Below are 19,437 nucleotides of genomic sequence, written 5' to 3'. Positions count from 1 at the left end.
CCTCGCCGATCATGCACGCCAGCTTGCCCGTGCTCGACTGACGGACTCGCAAACCACGCAGCAACGTCGGTACAATGCCCGCCACCGTGACGTACAGTTTTCGCCTGGTGCACTCGTGCTCCTGTGGTCGCCCTGTCGTCACGTTGGACTTTCCGAAAAGCTCCTTTCGCGATACACAGGGCCCTACCGCGTGCTTCGCCAGGTGACGCCTGTGACTTATGAAATTGCTCCTGTGAGCTCAACCTCGTCATCTACTCTGGCGTCCAGTGATGTCGTGCATGTCAGTAGGCTCAAGAGCTACTACACTGCTTCAGAGTCCAGCCTTTAGTCGCTCCGGGACGGCGCTTTTGCCGCCGGGGGTAATGCTACGGGGTCGTATTCCCACTGACGAAGAGCCGCGCAGGAAGAAGACAAAGACGACGATTGGAAGCTAGCGCGGGCTGTTGCCTCTTGGTCAACTGCGGCGTATTGCCTTGTAAATATACTTGTAAATAGCTTTTCGTCGGTGTCTTCCTACGTAACAATATGTTGGCTCCCACTTTTACCAATCGCCGTGGTTGCTCAGTGGCTATGGTGTTAGGCTGCTGAGCATGAGGTCGCGGGATCGAATCCCGGCCACGGCGGCCGCATTTCGATGGGGGCGAAATGCGAAAACACCCGTGTACTTAGATTTAGGTGCACGTTAAAGAACCCCAGGTGGTCGAAATTTTCGGAGTCCCCCACTATGGCGTGCCTCATAATCAGAAAGTGATTTTGGCATGTAAAACCCCATAATTTAATTTTTTTTCCACTTTTACCATGTTCTCGTTTTGTTCATTGTATTACTTCTTGGGTATTTTGATCCATTCCCCCGAACCTCACTACGTCTATGTTGGGGTTGCTGGAAATTTCTATATTGGTTCACTTGTAAATTTATCGAATGCTGATTGTGCCAATATAATGTTAGTTTTACAAAGAAAGCAGTGAACAATTTTTTAAGGGCCCAGTCAATTGCTGTAGATATTTTTTTTTTTTGCTTTGCTTGATACATAGAGTAGGGTCTCCCCTTACCTCGTAACCAGCAGAATTTTGCCGCTGGAACTCTTTGATGAATTGGTTCACACTTGGATGACAAAAAGTTTAGGCATCAAACTTTAGCTTTGCTTCTCTAGGCTAGGCTTAAGGTGGCGAGAACAAGGGAGAAAAAGGAGGACAGCCCCAGACAGTCACTGTAGTTGGTCTTGTTCTTGTGCTCAAAGTTGTAAAATTATAGAATACCAACCTGGCCCCTCCTAAGCCTTAGTCAAAAAAATATAAAAGCGGAGAATCCATAGGTTGACAGAAAAAGTGAGTACTTACTTGTACTGACTTGCCAAGGTGTTCTCAAGCTATATGTACTCACTCGCACCCATTTCCACTCACACACTGTAAGTGGGCGTGAGCAGTCACTGACATTCCAGCTCATGGTGGCTTATACTCACCAACACCTACCTCCATTCAATCATGTCCATTAACTCTTACCAACATCCACTCATGCTCATACTTGCGTCAACTCCTACTCACCAGCACTCGCCCACATTCATACCTTCATCTACTCAAAATCATCAGTAATGACATTGGCTCGTGCTCACGTCAACTGGCACTCACTCCTGTTCATACTCTTGTCCTCTCCAATTCACCGGCACTCACTCCTGCGCATACTTGTGCCTACTTACTCACTAACACTCTAAGGCCTGTGAAGGCATTGTCTAGTGAGTATGAATGGTATGGTAGAATCACAAGAGAGAGAGAGAAGGCACTGTGATTGCTGACCCGCAATTAAATTTTATTTCTGAGCTGTGGCAAATGTACATGTCCAAAAAGACGTGTAGAGTGAGCTCGATGCAGACAAATATAAATAAATGCATGGGTTGCATTATCAGGCATTTAGTTGCATAACATTTTGGTCATGCAGGACAATTGATGGTTCCCTGAAATACATGCACCCATTGTTTTTAACGTGTCATGCCTCATCAAGAAGCTATGCATATTTACTTTTTTGATGGCGTGAAATCACTTTGTCAAACCAAGAACTGCAGCCACACTCTTTGCCAACATATATTTAGGCAGTTTCTCGAGAATGTCCTTTCATGCTCATTTTGTCTTGTGGTCACACAGTATTTTATTTGTCTTGTATAACATTCTCTGTAGGTGGTTGGAAAATGTAGCAGGATCAGAATTAAGTTTATTGGGTTCGTACCAGAAAGCAGTTTACAAGTAAATATATACAGTAGGTCTGAGAGCGCTAGGCTGTAGGCCTACTATTAGTTAATTGTTGCCCAAGGCACTCAAGCCTCAGTTGCAAGTACTTTCCATGTACACAACCTAATGATCAGTAATGGCACATGAAGAAATGTAGGTAAGAAATAAATTTACCAATGTTTTTGATACTCCCTGATGGGATATTTGGGCGCAGTTCTATACGTGTATTCATTTCTTAATGTGTTGGCTGGCATGGACACGTTTCCAATGTGTACATGCCACATTTTGCTTTCTGCCTCTTAGTTCAGCTGCACCTTCCTCCACTGCTTTCCTCCTCGAGCCTTGTTTGCTCTTACAGTCTTTCATCTCCCGCTGTGCTCTGCGTTTGCTTGCATCCTTTGCTGTGCTTGTTCGCTCTGTTATGAGGGACAATAACAACATTCGCTGCAGGCATGGGCACCTAAGAGCTGTGCTCTAAAATATATTCACAGGGGACTATTTGCAATGTAGTGATCACAGCACAGCAGCTGATATGGTGAAGCCGATGCCATGAGCCAGCAGGCAGATCCTTTGTTGTGCTTTCCGGCATCTCGCTACTTTTCATATGTAGAACACTCCCTATTTACCGTTGCTTACCATAAACCTGTTAGAAGCAGGCCTTCCAGTTGGGCAGTTTTTGTTGCCATGCAGTGGTGCTATATAATTTGCATCTGCAATTGCAGGCCTCTGCAAATGACTGTGTTTACAGGCTGCGTGTTTGGCAGCATGTTTACAAAGCTTGTACAACAGGCCATCCCTGCAGAGGTTCTGCCATTTTGTACAAACGAGTGCAGTGTGGGAAGCACGTAGTTGCAGTGCTTTTGAGCAAACATAATTGAGCAACGCACAGTTGAAAGCCTGCAGATTTTCACTAGCCACGTTTAGGGACACGGCTGCAGCAAGATCATTACAAACTGTCAGATGTGGCAGCCACTGCTAATGTAATGCCATTTGCACGCAGTGCAGAGAGATGCCCGGTACAATTGTCCCATGGTGTTGCACCTTGGCATGTTTCCCTTTTGCCCATGATGGGGCAGGTGTTGAAAACAATGGAACCTTCACAGTCTGACTCACAATATGGTGTCGTGTTTTGCTCTCTCGCATTTAAATGTGACTTGTGTTTACACCTCATTTATGCATCCTGGAAAGTTTCAGTAATTCCTCCACTCGCCCTTTACAGGTGCACTGACTTTGATTTGACTTCCTACTGTAGGGGGCCATTCATATGGCCTTGACACAGTTTCATTGTTGCAGCCATATAAATGCTGGTTCTACAGAGGAGTGCGTATTGCTTAAAGAGTCATAGTTTGCTAGCCTCTGGTCTACAATTGCAGAATTCTTGTGATTTTGGGATCTACACACGGTTGCTTGGTTGCTTGTGCCGTCTGCCACACTAATATTTTCTGCGTAATGCTGCTTAATCAGCGTGATCATTTAAAGATTTAAAATAGAATTTTGTTACTTCAACTCGACTTTATTCATTAATCAATATTTTTGGTTAATTCTATCTCGAAAAGGTTCCTTCTGGCGGTATTTCTGCGGGCTCAAAATTGTTGGATTGTGATCCTGAAATTGGCCTTCACTTGTACTTCGAATTTAGTTTGTCAGCACGTATCGCCCAACTGTGATATTGATTCCACTGGTAATTCTAATTGTGACCCGAATATCAGCAGCCTCTGTCTTAACAGCAGTTAGCGCACTGCGAGTGCACTAAATACACAATACCTCCCGCTGAAAATTATGATTGTCAGCCTACGTTCGACAGGTTCCAAAATGAAAATGGCAGCTATCAATGAATGTGTGCATGCTCTTTATTCCCGATTCTAATCTGCGCCTTTTTTCCAACTGGCCTGCACATTACAGTTGCATGCAAAACCAGAATTATGTTCACGGCATTAGCAACAGCCTATTGTCGAAGGCAGCGTCATCGCCATAACCATCACAACATGGTGGCAGAACAAGTTTTCAGGTAAAATGATGACGATGACGCAAGGCTTCTTTTAGGCTTCAGTTATAAGGGCTCATTGAAACTACAAGTTATTTTACATACGGTAGTGACAGCAAAGTCACATCACATGTTTCAATGCTCTAGAGACTTGCATGTTTCGCAGGATGAACTGGCAAAGTGTTGAGTCTAGGCACATGCCATCATCTTATTTACGCTAGTTGTCGAGTCTTGTGGACTACATGTTGTAGTCAACACACAACAATAAAAGGCTGTTCAAGAATGATTCTGACAAACATTAAGTATAAAAATTTTAATTTCGTGAAGGTAAGCAGTACATCTTTCATGTTATTTGTGATTGTTAGAATTGGGGTCATTGTAAATACTGTAATTACTCTCATAATTATTGCACTCGCGTAATGATCGCACCCCTGAATTTTGTTGTCAAAATTCGATTTTTTTTATTTTCCATGTAATGATCGCACCCCGAACTTGCCACAGCGATGTGTCATGTGCCAAGCCTAGCTAATCATGATTGTGCTTACCATCTGTCGAATGCTGTGCGAACGACTCTTCAAGACAAACCAAGTGGTCTGCATGCACCAAACATTCTTAAGCAGATGCCCCCATTTCATTCCCTTCATCACTTTTCTGCACTTCCATGACAAAAAAAAGCTGCAGCCAAACTTGCCTTTATTATGTGTAGGCTTTATAATTATTGTGGTCAACAGCAACAACAACAAAGGCGTGTTTCGATTCTTTTCTTCTGCACTCATGGGCACGCAACAAATCGCAAGCGACAGCGATAGTAGCCATGTTTACACTGATGCATTAGAAGTGTACCCTATTCATACGCCGACGCTTGTAACACAGCTAAGATATTCGCCCACCCTTAGTGGAAATGTGCTGTATTAGGATAGTAGTGAAGAGAAATGCCGCAATTTCCGCAGTATGCCTGCAATGTTTTTCTATGTCACTGGTAGCTAAGTGCACACATCTGTTTCTGTCCTCTCAAAGTGGACCATGGCTACGTTATTGCCACAAACTTGCCGATATTAACGATATTATTCATTACTGATACTGAAGAAACTGTTTCAATGCCTGTAATGTACTCACGAGAAAAAAACACATTCGTCGCGTTCGGCTTGCTCCGCCGGCCGCCATTTTTTTTTGGTGTCCCGCACTATATACAGCGGCAGCCACCTATTTGTTGACCTCTTGTCATCCCACAGCAAATGAGGGATGAAATTTTTTTCTTTTCGTGGGAAACTTAATCCGCGTAATGATCGCACCCCTCAATTTGCGTCAATTTTGTTGACAAAAAGGTGCGATCATTATGTGAGTAAATACAGTACATTCTAAAATCTGATACACATCAAATTTTGATGCACACTTCATTATGAAACGATAAACACTTTGAAACATGCATATTTCATTTAGCGTTGCGTTAGAATGGGGTAAATAATATTTCTATATGAAGCATTGTGTTTGAACATTCTTTTTTGCTCCATTTGGTTTAGTTTGACTTTTCATATAATTCTGTCAATTTTGTTGGCTCCATCTTGATCGAATTAAATGTATGTCAACTGTACTATTATATAGGTTTCCAAATAATGCCAAAAACACATTTGTATTTGGAATTTGTACAGGTCCCTTTTTCACGGTGAGTCATTCAACACAAGGTTCACTTTTACATGCTGGAGCATTCATCACAAGTTTTTTTTTTTTTTTAAATGCAATCTACCCAATGTGGTGGCTGAAATGGAAGTCTATTTCGATGGGTGCAATTTAAGGAACCCCCAGGTATCAAAGTTAATCTGGAGCTCGCCGCTACGGCATGCCTCATAATCGTATCGTGGTTTTGGCACATAAAACTACAGAATTTAGTTTGGTAAAAAATGTTATCCAAATTGCCTTGTGTATCGTTAAGCATGTTTTCTGTGATTTGAATAATTGCGAACTTCAGAGGCACCCTTGCTATAATAGTATGCTGGGAATGTCCGCTCCTAAGCTCCCGTGTGTCTTTTGGTCCACTGCAGCAGCAGCATCATGGCAGTCTCCAGCGAGTGGAACACCATCCCAGCGTATGCAGCCCATCTCTCCCCACTCCACCCGAAGCTGCCTGGACGTGAAGACCTCGTCAAAGAGCTGCGGTCACTTCGCTCCCCATTCACTTGCACCCGCATACGGCTGCCCCTGCATTGCAATGTGGTAAGAAGTCTCGTAGGGCCATGGGTGCTTAACTTGGCTGTGTGGGCAAGTTTAGTCACCACCGGTGACAAGTTGCAGAATTCGTCAGGTATGTTCACACACGTGCACACACACACATGCACACATACACACAGGCACACACACACGCATGCACTCACATGCACACACGCATGCACTCATTTTTTCTTTTGCAGATTTAAACTCCTTGGAGTAACTAAATTGAAGAACAAAATGATTTTTAGGTAGCATTAGAGTGCCCAAACATTTGTAATGTGTGCTGTAGTGTGCAGTATGTTGTATGGGTAAACTAGCATAACAATTTTTTTTACTATTGTAATAATATGCATGCATCTTATTTTTCTGTCTAAATAGGTTTGACGTAACTAGAGCCTGCATTTTGGAATGCTCCATTTCATTTTCTATTCTTATTGTCTGTTGCACTGATGGGTAATCCCAGCAGTTATTCTGGTGCGGTGGCTACTGAGCCATGCCTGAAACTAACGAGAAAGGATCTTAAGAACAGAAACTGAAATAGATAATTCATTTGAGGATGTGGCCCAGGGACATGCGGCTAAAGCAAAAGCGAGGTATGCCATGTGATGTCCTGCATGCAAACTCGGTGGTGTGCACCCATCAGAAAAAAATTTTGGCAGAACCCACCTCCTGATGAATGTCCATGTTAATGCGATAACTATTGAAGCAATGAAACATTGAAGTAGTGATCCACCATATTGATGCTGCAGAGACTTGTTATGCACGAGGCATGTGTGACCCAAGGTTTGGTAATGTGGCTGTTTGGGCTTGTTGTTGTGGCATAGTGGTAAATTGCAGCGCAAATATACACGACGACAGCAAGGAAGAGATGACAGACGAACGCTAAATTCCAACAAAAAGCTTTGTTTTTGATGACTCTTGTTTATAGGTGTCACTTATCACGTTGCATAAGCACAAGAAGAGGAGCCGCAACTCTGTTTATCATCTGGGATGACGTCGCTGAATGGCGGAATCGCTACCTTCGTGATGTGGAGCACCACCGGCCGGAAGGCTGAAAGATCTTCCTACACAAGACATGGATGACGGTGGGGCGCACTCGGTCGATTCTGTGGATAGACACCGTGGTGCAGAAGCGCAGATGCCTGTACGCTCAAGCAAATGGCCTGTCGATGGGTCTGAAACTACCTTCTGGGAAAAGCCATCGTCTGATTGCGATGCACATCGGCAGTGAGGATGGCTTCGTTGATGGCTGCTTGGATGTATTCCGATGCCACAAAACCAGGCAACTACCACGAAGAAATGGATGGCAATCGCTTCGAGGGATGGTTCAGTGACGTTCTGCAGAAGTTGTGCCAGCTGGTAGCATCATTGTTTTGGACAATACACCTTACCATATCCGGCGAGAAGAGAAATTGCAGACGACAGCCTAGAAGAACAAAAAAAAAAACCCACAGGAGTGGTTCAAAAGCAAGAACATTGCCTACAGTGAAAGGATGGCGAAAAAGCAGCTGCCTGAGGTGGTGGCATCACACTTTCTGAGCTACATTGTAGATAGCGCAGCTGAAAGGGCCGGTTTGATTGCACTGGGGCTCCTGTTGTACCACTGCAAGTTTATTCCCATCGAGCTCGTGTGGGCAAAAGTAAAAAATGGCATCACTGCGGAAACAGAGACTTCAACCTGTCCACGGTCGGAGATGCCTTGAGGGGAAAAATCAAGCATGTAAAGGTGGAAGGCTGGAGGAAGAACATTCATGACATGATGGACCTGGAGGCAAAGTTAGGACTTGACACATGTGAGAGTGACCACATCCAACCGATCGTCACACAGCTGGGTGAAGACGCTGAAGAAAGCGACTCTGACTGCAACCTGTCTGGCATTGAGCCACTCGACGAACCATAACAGCTTATCGATGAAAGAATAGCCGTTATTAGGGCTACCAAAACTTTACCGGTGGGTTCGCAGCAGCCAACCATCCTCCCGTGACCTGTCAAATAAATGAGCAGTTAATTTGGTGGCATATTTCTTTTACCAGAAGCTCAATTCTGAAAAAGCAACGTCCTGCACAGATCATGCTCAGTTTAAGTACTGGCATGGAAACATGCTTAAATGCTGGCAAATCTGAATGCAAACACAATTAATAACCCTGAATAACTATGTGGGACACAAAATGCTCATTCGGGCACCCACTGTACAGCTTGACAGGCCCTATGGTGAAAAAGCAGCAATCAATGCGAAATTGACAGCCGCTGTTAGCAGCCTGCACACCAATGCACATTCATGTTGTTGCATTGTTTATTTTGTTTATCTGGCTCAAGCAAGTTATGTGAATAAGAGAGCAATTATAAAGCATCATTAGCTTATTGACGTGCATAATACTCATTTGGACAGCCACCGTCGAGCTTGACTGGCCCCTTGGTGACATAGCAGTAGTCAGTGGCACGTTTGAAAGGCACCGTTTGCATTACGCCCTTCAAATTGCAGTCATGCCATAGCCATTGTTTAATTTGTTTATCTGACTGGCCAAGTAACGTGAATGCAAGCACAATTATTAACCTTGAATAACTCTGCTAGCATTTTTTGTACCGAAAAAAATGCTCAGTTGAATGTGTTTTATTGAAGCACTTTGTTCATTGCACAAGCCATAGACAAAGCAATGGCCAGATTCAAACTACAAAATTGGTGCACTAGTAAATGTTAAAAGTTGCAGAAGCGCTCAGTGCTCTGCTTTGTTGAGCTCCATTCACTGAAAAATGCCTTTGTAATGATGAAAGTGTCAGATGGGAAGTGACACCCCACTGCACAGTGTTATTCGTGCTGAAAATTTGTCACACCATATGTGATGGGCAGCGAAAAACCGTCTGTTTACCAAGTCTGTAAGCCTGAAAAATGCAACAACACAGGAAAGTGCTGTTTCGCAATATGACACACTTTCATGTGCACTTCTGGCGAGCTGCCGCATGCACTGATGCATAAACATATGAAAAGGGGTAAGAAGCGAAGTTACTGTGCAACCCATGTGACGCTGTTAACAAAATGTATCTGTAAACTTTTCTGTTTTCATAGCTGATGGAAATTTCTTATGTGCAAGTTGGTTAATCACATTGTGGAAACAACACAAGAAACAAGAACAGAAAACACAGCTAGATGACTGTGAAGACAAGGTGTAGACAAGAGAGAACAGGCCAGCCCTGGTGTTCACAGGACTTGGTGCTTTGAATGAGATGAATTAATGAAATTGTGAAAAAAGACGTAGCTGAAAGAAAACTTGCAACAACAATAAATCGTAATATAAAATAAAAGGGCAGAAACAAGAAGAAACACAGAGACTCACAGAAGCAGGCAGACATTCACATGCATGCACACAAATGCGAGCATGAAAATTAAAATCTCAAATATAAAAAAATGGGAGAACTAAAAAATGTACACAAACGCAAGCAAATGCACACACATTTACAAACAGACATGGGTAGAGGTATTAGGAGTCGGCTCACAAGCACGTGTGCCTACCTTGTCATATGTTTTTTTTTGTTCTTTTTTTATGCCTTAACACTGTCATGGGAATATTTAGTAGCAACATATCACGAAAATCGAAAAGCAGTGCAGAGCTGTGTTGTGAGAAAGCATGTCGAGCGATGGCAGCACACCTCATGCGTAATTGTGTCACAGCAGGCATTCTACAGTTGGTGCGTGCAGTGAGCAAAGAGTACTAAGTCACACAGCGATGTGAATTTATGCCAAGTTCCTTGGTAAACGCGTCAGCAGTTTTAACGGTCATTACTTTATATGACTTGGTACTGGAGCTGACATTAAGGAAACACTGCGACTAAACATCTGACCATTACTAATTCATTGACATTTGCTCAAGCAGCATGTGTCACTGATTGTTAGCACTCGTGGACAGCAATCATTCGACGGTGCTATACAATGCTCTAACGCTGCCACTAGACGCACAGCTATCTTATAACTCTGCTGACAACGATCATTTGCACTGAGCTGGCAGCAGCGAATCTTTGTGCTGGAGGTTGCTTTCGCAAATGTTCTTTGTTGAGACATGTGTAGGATTGTCTCATCCATGTATACTTTTTTCATTTCTCCCAAGAATGGTTTTGCTCCATCACTTTGCCCCGTCTGAGAAAAAACGCAGCGACACACTGCACGAACACACCTGCTGCTAATAGTAGGCACCAGACTTTCGCAAACTTTCCTTATCGTAACTTCACTTTGGAGCAAAACAAAACACCATGGAACAAACGTGCAGGATGTGGTGTGTCGCCACGGGATCCTGTTTCAGACGAATAGTAGCTCAGCATCACCGATGCTCGCTGCAGTCTTTCTTCAATGGATCACAGCTTAGAAAAGATGTGTGCGGCACAAATGATGCGTCCTAAGCTCGCAATATTTTCGACATGATAGACCACTGCAAACAGTTTGGGAATTCACTCTGACGAGGGGCAGCACACAGCTGATGTGACTCGGCCCATTTCGAAGTGCGGGCGGCCATCTTTTCTGTAGGCGGGGTCACCAGCAGTTCGGCTTATGATGTCAGTCTAGAGTGTGCGCCTATTGATGGAGGCTCGTGTGCATCCTCCTTTGAGGAGCAAATGCTCCTTTTTTCTAAAGTCTTACCCGTCTAGAGAGAAAAAGCTCCCCACAGCGCCTCTGCATTGAAATCGGCAACGACAAGGGTGCCACTATGCTGCTGCTATGTGGAGGTGAGCAGGCGCAATCAACGAGATGCAATTAAGTTAGATGCGCAATCAATGTGATCCTGAGCCTCCATCAGTACGGTGGCACCGTCTAGTTTAGCTGCCTGCAAACACATTCTTTTATGCACCGCAAATTTTGCATCAAAATTTTGTAGATAGCTGCTCGATCTGTCTGAAAAATGTATAGAGTGAACCTTAAACTTTGGCTACACATATGTACTCCGTATAAGCGCTTGTTCTTGCATCATATTTTGAGTGTTACAAGAACGAATCGTAGCAACATGGTAGTGCCCTTGTGGTTGCATTGAATGCTCCATTTCTGTAATCGCGGTAGCAGCCACAAGCAGGCACACCAAGAACAAACATGTGCTGCATTCTTATTTCTTTATGAGCAAGGGTGTTGTGCCTAGCCTCACTATGCTACCTGAAGTCAGAAAGTTTGCTCTTCATCATGACGTCATAATAATGTCTATGGCACAGAGGGCACAACATTTGGAGCCAACTTTGATGTCAAATTGTAGTGTCATACGTTTCCCAATTTTCATACTCGCTAAATGTCATTCTTTTAGATCCAAGAAGCCTGTAACAAATAGCATTATGGTGTCCAGCTTCACGCCTGTGTGTCTCATACTTTTAGTTTTAGTGTGTAGCAAAGTGTTTGAATTTGCAAAATATGTGTCAGCATTTGTTTAATCGATTTCTGTTGTCCATTGCAGTGCAAAGCTGTGCCGGCCTCAACTTGTCCCGTCGTGTCGGAGCTGATGCCCATGATTAATGAATGGCTCTGGTCCCTGGCCGTCGAGATCCATGAAGTTGAGCCGGGCCGCCTTGCGCTCACTGCGCTTGAGAATGACAACATGTCCAGAGGTGCCAGCTGGACTGCCAACCATGCTGCCATCTTGCTGCACTGTCTCCTCACCAGGCACCGATGCCTTCAGGTGCGTCAAGAGATGGGGGTGGCTCTCACACCTTTATTGTTTCTTTAATTGCTGAGTTCTCTGCATCATGAGCCACCAGTGGGTCACACTCGTTATTCGTTCTCCCATGTGATAGCAAAAGTACTGGCGCTGTCGCCATAGTGCTTGACCCAAGCATGCCTTATCAACCCCTTTTGCTTCTCCTGTGAGGGCTCGAGATTTATGGTTGGTGTGCCTTGAACACGCTAGCTTTTTGCGTCTTTCTTCCAAAGCATTCCATGCTTTCTCCTCACAGCCCACATTCCTTTAAGGGGCGTGTAACATGACTCTTAGGAACTGAAAATCTGCCCAGAAACAGAAGTTTCAGGACTGTAATTTTTGCGTTCCTACTACATCCTGCACCTGTCTGCGAGCTTTCATTAAAGAATGCCACATATTTTTCATGTAGCAGCGATTCAATGATGTGTTGGCACGCCCCAGCCCTTTCTCTTCTGGAGATTTTTGGTGTCATACGAAAGCTAGTGTGTTTGGTTTATCACTCAGTCAGCAGCAGCACTGTGCTTGCCACCTTGTCACATAAAAATGGCTGTGGCTTAGGTAAGGTTAAGCCCAGGATGCGAAGCATACTAGCCTTTATTTTAGTTGTTGAACCACTGTTTAGCCTGGTGAACTGCTGTTGCTTGGCTATATTTGGTTCGGCTAGACGAAGAAAGAACTCATGCATTACTGCTTCGCCTTCAAGAGTGGAACGCGACAACGTTCCCGTCGACCCGCCAAGGGGTGTAAGACAATGGGCTACAGGGCAGCGACTACGCGCCCCGCATTGGACGCGGTGAGCGTCGAGCAAAGCAGCGTTCGGCGCGGCAACGAAATGTGCGCCTGAGCAAGAGACGCACGCCTTAGAAACAGCTCGTTTCTAAGGCAACACCGCATTCACTAGAGGCGCTTTTGTACCGCTTTGAAGCATCGTACTCGTGGCTCAGTGGTAGCGTCTCCGTCCCACACTCCGGAGACCCTGGTTCGATTCCCACCCAGCCCGTCTTGCAAGAGTTGAGCCAAAGCCACTTCTCCTCTGTCGTGACGTCACGGTGTCACTTGGTTTCAAGGCGACACCGCCGCGCCTGAGGAGCTGGGTTGAGCTCTCATAATATGCTTCGCATAAAAATTAAATAAAGTGTGATTTGAACATTCTATTGGCCAGTTCAGATCATGTGGCTAATGGTGACTTTGACTAAGCCACCCTGGAATCATAGCAGTGCAGCAGAAATTTTGTCAAACACGATTTTGCTACTGTAGCGCCCTCTATGAGAGACTTGCGGAATTCAAAGTTCAAAAGACAGTTTATTACGGAGGCCAGTTGTCACTTGCTGTATTATGCTCCCTGTTTGTGTTACTTGTGTTTTATTACGCTCACAAAATTTCGGTTGCTGCCTTACTGCTCAACCGTACGAACCGCATTTGCACCACAGCAGAAAGTCGTTCCACTGACTTCGACCACATGCGAGGAGATCTCTCGGCAAGCGGTTATCCCACATCCTTTTTGAGTGCTGTGGAACGCCGTCTGTCCAATCCAGTTTGTCCGGCTAATCCCTGACCAAGAAAGCATGCTGCCATACCTTACGTTCCAGGGATAAGCGAAACCTTGTCTCGCATTCTATGCAGTTAGGACGTTGAGGTGGCGCACGTGCCCGTGCGTAAGCTGAGGCAAGCACTCGTTGGCGGTAAGGACAGGCTTCTGAGAGAATCGTTTCCCGGCGAAGTCTATAAGATACCCTGTGCAGATTGCGAGTAGGCATACATCGGTGAATCGGGCAACTTCAAAGTGACTGAGGCAGCATCAGAAAGATGTCGAAAAGAAATGTACAGTTTCGAATGCCCTTGCCGAGCACATGGATGCAACGGGCCACAAGATTGACTGGGATCGCTCGAGAGTTATCGGCCAAGAAAGAAACCTGAAATCGCGGCTGTATCTGGAATCGCTGGAGATACAAAGAACACATCACATGCTCAATCGAAATGAGGGAACCCTCCCCCCGTCACACACGCGTTGCTTACGTCACGTTCTGAAGTATACATAAGCTTCCATGAACCTTCCATCATCCCATTGTGAACAAGGCTTCTGTAGGGAAGCCAAAAAGTGTTTTAGATTTAATAATTTTTTAGCACTTCTGTTGGTCGGTGTCCATCGTTTTATTGCTTCATGCTTCATCCCGACCAGACGGGCTTCCGTCGAACCCTCGATTTCATACTACCATGTTGTGCGACGGTGACAGCTGTACATACAACGCCAACAAAAAATCCCACGTTTATGACTACATTGAAGTGGAAAAAGAGGATTCCGTAAACCATGCGCAAAATGCTCATGGGCTGCACACTCTGCAGCTTGCTGCAGAAACACAAGGGTGAAGGCAAACGAAGCCTTGATGGTAAGGGGAGGTTCGCAGCCGAGCTGGTCGACAGGTTGACTGGTTATGGGCGAGCGCCAAAATCACATGTTTGTGATGTGGAAGCCGTGAAGTAGTGCCAACTTTTTATCACACCACTTCCATTGAGAGCTGCCGAAGCCCCATACTGTGCTGAGCTGGTTTAGGTGCCGCCACAACGCAGCGAAGGCCACAGGGGAGCCAGAGCCTAGAGGCAGGAATAATTTGCCTAGGGATGTGCCTGCAGCTCTTTTGCCGGTGTACAGTCGCTGACCGCTTTTGCGGTCCTCACGGGGACCATAAAACATAAAATAGTCCAAGAAAATCAAACAGTTCGAAAAACTTGTTCACCTCCCTCTCCCTCCCCACCTCCAAAAAGAAAAGTTTGTCTTAGAGCAGATAGAAAAAAATCTCTAATAATGCCCTACCTCGTGCTACGCTTGGAGGCGTTCAGACTTGCTTGGATTTGTGTAAAAGTGACATCGTCTCCACATATTGTCAACCAGCGTCAACTAGATCTTCACCAGCAGAGTTTGCTATGGATACCGAAAAAAATCAGCCACGTTTATTCACACCACTTCACTCTTGTGAAGGCACAGTAGGTGGTGCCAATCACACAAATGTGAAGCTGCACAAACACACAAAGTTGCGACGTCTCCGAGGCATATCTGCTCAATAGACACACCATGTGGAAAATAGCAACTGAAACTCTAGAAGAAGAAAAAACAAAAACAGATCCCACATTAAGGGATTATTATGGTTGTGTTGACTGAAAAAGGAAAGAAAAATGAAAACATGCCATCCCCTGTAGCATTTTGTCAGCCAAGGAAGAGTGGGTATGTCCTCCAAGACATGAAGATGGCGAATGCTTTCTATTGATAACGTGGACCTCCCAATCTTGGAAGCTATAGAGAGTCCCACTGGAAGCCAAGCCTGGCTGCGTGTTTCTATTTATGCCCAATTGCAGTGCTCGACTGCTGTGGTGCCATATGCCACTTGCATGTACCACGTTTCTAGGTACTTTTTTCTACAAAGCGCCACGGCGAGTGCCCTAGTTCCTTCTCAATATTTGGTGTGACTAGGGAGATGTTATGCCTCGGCGCACCATCTGCTCAGCCAGCTGTCACTAAGAGAAAATAGGTTTTTTCAAATGTGCCGCCTAGACTATTTCGAAATAAACGTTGCGTGCTGAAGCAGAAGTAACAATGGATGAAATTTTTCAGTCTGAATAAGGGGATAAAAGGATGCGATAAGTTGGTCGTGGTGTTTGAGGCACTTCAATCTACAAAAGCTGGGATAATCGTGGGGCATGGAGGGTTTCTCGCACTATGAGCCACATCATCGCTGTAATCAAACGCCTTTTCCTTCTTTACATCACTATCTCTCTTCCAGCCAAACAGTAGCAAGGCACAAGCGCCATACACGACGCATATTAAACAAACTAGTGCGTGACGTCCAGGAACCACAAAATTCATGATCAAATTCCTCTGGGAGTTGTCTTAGTATGTGTAAGCATTGTGCCACTTGCTCATCTGCACGCAGCCCGGTGTCATTACCAATGTTATGTAACCTTATTAGGCTAGTTCTAACCACAGCTAGTGGTGAGATGAACTCGTGCCGATGGAGGCGCAATGAGCATTAATTACGCAAGCAAAGTACTTAAGCAAAGGCGCACCAATGATGTTCCGAACATTATAAGCCGTTATCACTCTTTAGCCCCTTATCCACCCGCATTGAACCATTAAGAACCGGAAACATACTTAGATGATGGCTTCATATGGCACCGCCGTGCGAGCTGTACCTTGAAAGCGATTTTCGATGCCCACAAAAAGTGCCAACTGCTCATAGGTTCGCGCTGTGTTCTTGGCACTGACTTAGTGTTGAAGAGACGTGGACACTTGTATCTTGAAAGTGATCTGCAAATGTTGCACAGTGAGGTGTGTGCTCAGAGCACCGTCAGCACTGTGTTCTCGCCACTTTGTTGAAGTGAGAGGCAGCCCAGTGGTGAATTCGTTCGCTGCTGCGGGTGCTATTTCGAAAACAGTTGTCTTAGTACGGGATGAACGGAGGGACGGTTTTCTCGTTGGGTAACCATAGAAATACTTACGCATTTAAAATTAAAACTTACCTACACTGCCTGAACTCTGCGAATGCGGGCTGGGCCAAGCAGACTGCGCACCCAGGTACAGCCGGGGACGTAAAACCAAGCACCTAGAAGGATCTAGCGGGTGTGCCGTGGGGCTTCGGCAAAAAAGTACTTAGTAACGTAGTACGTGCGGGCGGCTCCTGGCGGTGCAGTGGTTGAGCACTGGGGTTGGGTGTAAATAGAAACATGCAGCCTGGCTATGTCAGCAGAGAATTTAACGTGGTGGCCTCCATGAACGGGCAGCGTGGCTCCAAACAAGTGATTTAGTCCGTAAAATCAAGTTTGGGGCATAAATTTGTCTGAAAACTATGTCATGAAAATGCATTAGCTCTATGAAAACGCTGATGGTGCATTTATGAAGTCCAGAATATCCATAAAGTTCGAATGTTTGGAGTATGAAAAATCCGTTGGCTACTCTACGTAAGTTACTCATAGCTTGCAAAATTCATCTTGTGCTGTGGGACTCGCAAGTATGTACATCACTGCATTTTCTTGTACAAAACTTGTATGCATGAAATTTGTGAAACATTTCTGATATTTGATATTTGATTGGATATTCGGCTTTTTCTTTTGATTCGATCTGGTATTCGATTTGAAATCTACTATTTGGTATTCACTCGCCTGTAATATTTCGTGCAAACTAAAACATCACGGTTGGTCACAACCGCATATGTTCTTGGCAAAAACGTAAGGACGAGGTGAACGGGATGCCCTCCTATATTATCAGCAGGTGAAGCAGCACAAGGATAGGGAAAGATCAACTGCTGGAAAGCCATCCAACTGAGGGCAACGCCCTGACGCAGAGCAAGTCAGAGTGCTCCGATAATTGTAACAGGTTTTCAGCTGTCTTTTGAACCCACCAGCTAGATACGCCCAGTTCCTCAGTGTGCAGAGTTTCCTGTAGTGGAGTGTACAAGCTGTGTTGGAACAGTCCCAGTCATACAATTCTCATGTTTGCTTTTTGAAGAAAGGGAGGTGTGCTGTCAGCTCTCAATTCACCCTGATGGTGTTACATGAACCGCCGGCCTCGGCTTGCTCTGCAAGTTAATTTTCCTTACCCCACTTGCCTCTCTCTCTCGCTGTGAGATAGATATGCGAAACTCGGAATGAACAGTGTTGACGCTCTCTTCTGCCCACCCTTCTCTTGTACACGTCACGTCCCTGTCTCTTTGCTTGCCAGTGGCCCCAGCTGCCCGGGACAGTACACCTTGGTTCTGCAGTGCACACAGCATATGCTGATGATCTTTTTTACTTGAGCCATAATCTGATTGCATGTTCCCTTTGGTTGTTTCAGTCTTGTGAAATGCGCTCTCGCCTGGCCCCATCAGAAATTTTGGCTATGCACTAGAAGTTGTAAAGCGTCATCCAGGAAGTGTTTGGCTGCAGGGATCTTTGGAAAGGGTGCAGTAACAGCTGAGTTGGAACCAAGGGAAATGTTGGGAAGCCATGGTGCCAGGGGGCAGGCTACCCTCCGCGAAGCAGAGGCTTTCTCTCTTGCTTTCACCCAGCACCCGCTGGTGTCATTCCTCATAGAGTTCCCTACAATAATTACTAGAGGGAACTCTGGCACTGCAGTCGTTCAACTGTCATGGGAATGATGGTTAGAACATGAATTTGTCTTAGTACTTTTGGCTTCAAACCTTCCTGCGGCATTATTTACTGCATTTTATCTGCCTTTAGCAGCCCAAATTTTGAAGCAATCCTGTATATATAAATGCACAAAGCAATAGTTGGTGTCCAAAACCTGACTTCCTATGGTGTGTTTCCGGCTCCTGCAATCGCATCTGCCACATGCAACCAGCAAGAGCATGGCCCTCAAGACCTGCGTTTGTTACCCATAGGGGGGTCATAACTGGGGTGTAGATTTGAACACCACCTATGAGAATCTGCAGACATGCACAATTATTACGAATTGTTGCACTTATAATGCAGCATTTTGACCAAAATGAACAATTGGAACTAGTGAGAAAGGCATTTGAAGCCAGAAGGACAGAGTTTAGGCAGCACCATGTACTGACCATCATTTCTATGCTGGCTGAACCAGCATGCTTGCAGGTTGACTGAACCACCATGCTAGGGGGAATGCTGTAGTTCCCTCTGGTAATTTGTGTAGGAAACTGCAACATTCCTCTCCTGCTGTCTGCCACATCGGAGATGAGGGCCTGCCTCGAGGACCTCATACCGATGTTTGAGGGCATGCACATCCTGCGTGTGGTGGATTAGAAGTCTCCCAGAGACTGTAAGTGAGTTTGGCTTTAAAAGCAACAAAGCCAAGTGGACACACTGCCACGCTCCACTGATCTGGCTTAACCAGAGCTAGGGTTCCCGTTCTGGCTTCCACTGCTGGCATGGGGGTTATGCGCACACACATTAGTGTTCCTCTTGAGAAGCTGTGTGCATTCCACGCCTTGGTGAACATCAAACTAAATTTATCTAATCCTTTTGTGTGGATCCCGATCAATGCAAGACGGCTTTTCTCCGGTCTCGCGTCGAGCAACATTGAAGTGCGACACTTGCCAGGGTGCTAGCATGCATGCCAGCATTCGAGATGCCTTCAGCGCAATGCGAAACCTTACTATCGCTTTCAATGCTTTGCCTTCAGGGGAAACTTCAAATTTTTTAATCACGACCTCTGCCTTTGCTTTTTCTCGCTTCTTTTCTAGCTGTGTAGCACATTCTCGGGGGTGGTTTTGCATGCCCTGCCTTTCATTGGAATCCCAGAGTTGTCCGCACTGTGGCTGCCAATTTTTGCATGTAGGCCCTTGCATCTGACAGAGAAACCCTGTGTATTTGATGCTACCTACCTAGCAGAAAATGCTCTTTAGAAAAGAAAAG

General features: G+C 45.3%; 1 protein-coding gene across 1 annotated transcript in view; it reads left to right on the top strand.

Annotated features, from left to right (window-relative positions):
* LOC135905158 (uncharacterized) overlaps nucleotides 1-19,437 on the top strand; it is a 44,325-nt gene that overhangs the window by 16,363 nt on the left and 8,525 nt on the right. Inside the window, exons 2-3 of the mRNA XM_065436175.1 lie at nucleotides 6,244-6,415; nucleotides 11,833-12,054. Coding sequence (XP_065292247.1) covers nucleotides 6,254-6,415; nucleotides 11,833-12,054 — 384 coding nt within the window. The 5' untranslated portion in view covers nucleotides 6,244-6,253. The remainder of the gene's footprint in view (nucleotides 1-6,243; nucleotides 6,416-11,832; nucleotides 12,055-19,437) is intronic.

The sequence above is a fragment of the Dermacentor albipictus genome, chromosome 3 (assembly GCF_038994185.2).
Source record: "Dermacentor albipictus isolate Rhodes 1998 colony chromosome 3, USDA_Dalb.pri_finalv2, whole genome shotgun sequence".
NCBI classification, from domain to species: domain Eukaryota; kingdom Metazoa; phylum Arthropoda; class Arachnida; order Ixodida; family Ixodidae; genus Dermacentor; species Dermacentor albipictus.
Note: the sequence above shows the minus strand (reverse complement) of the source record. Positions and strands in the feature narration are given on the sequence as shown.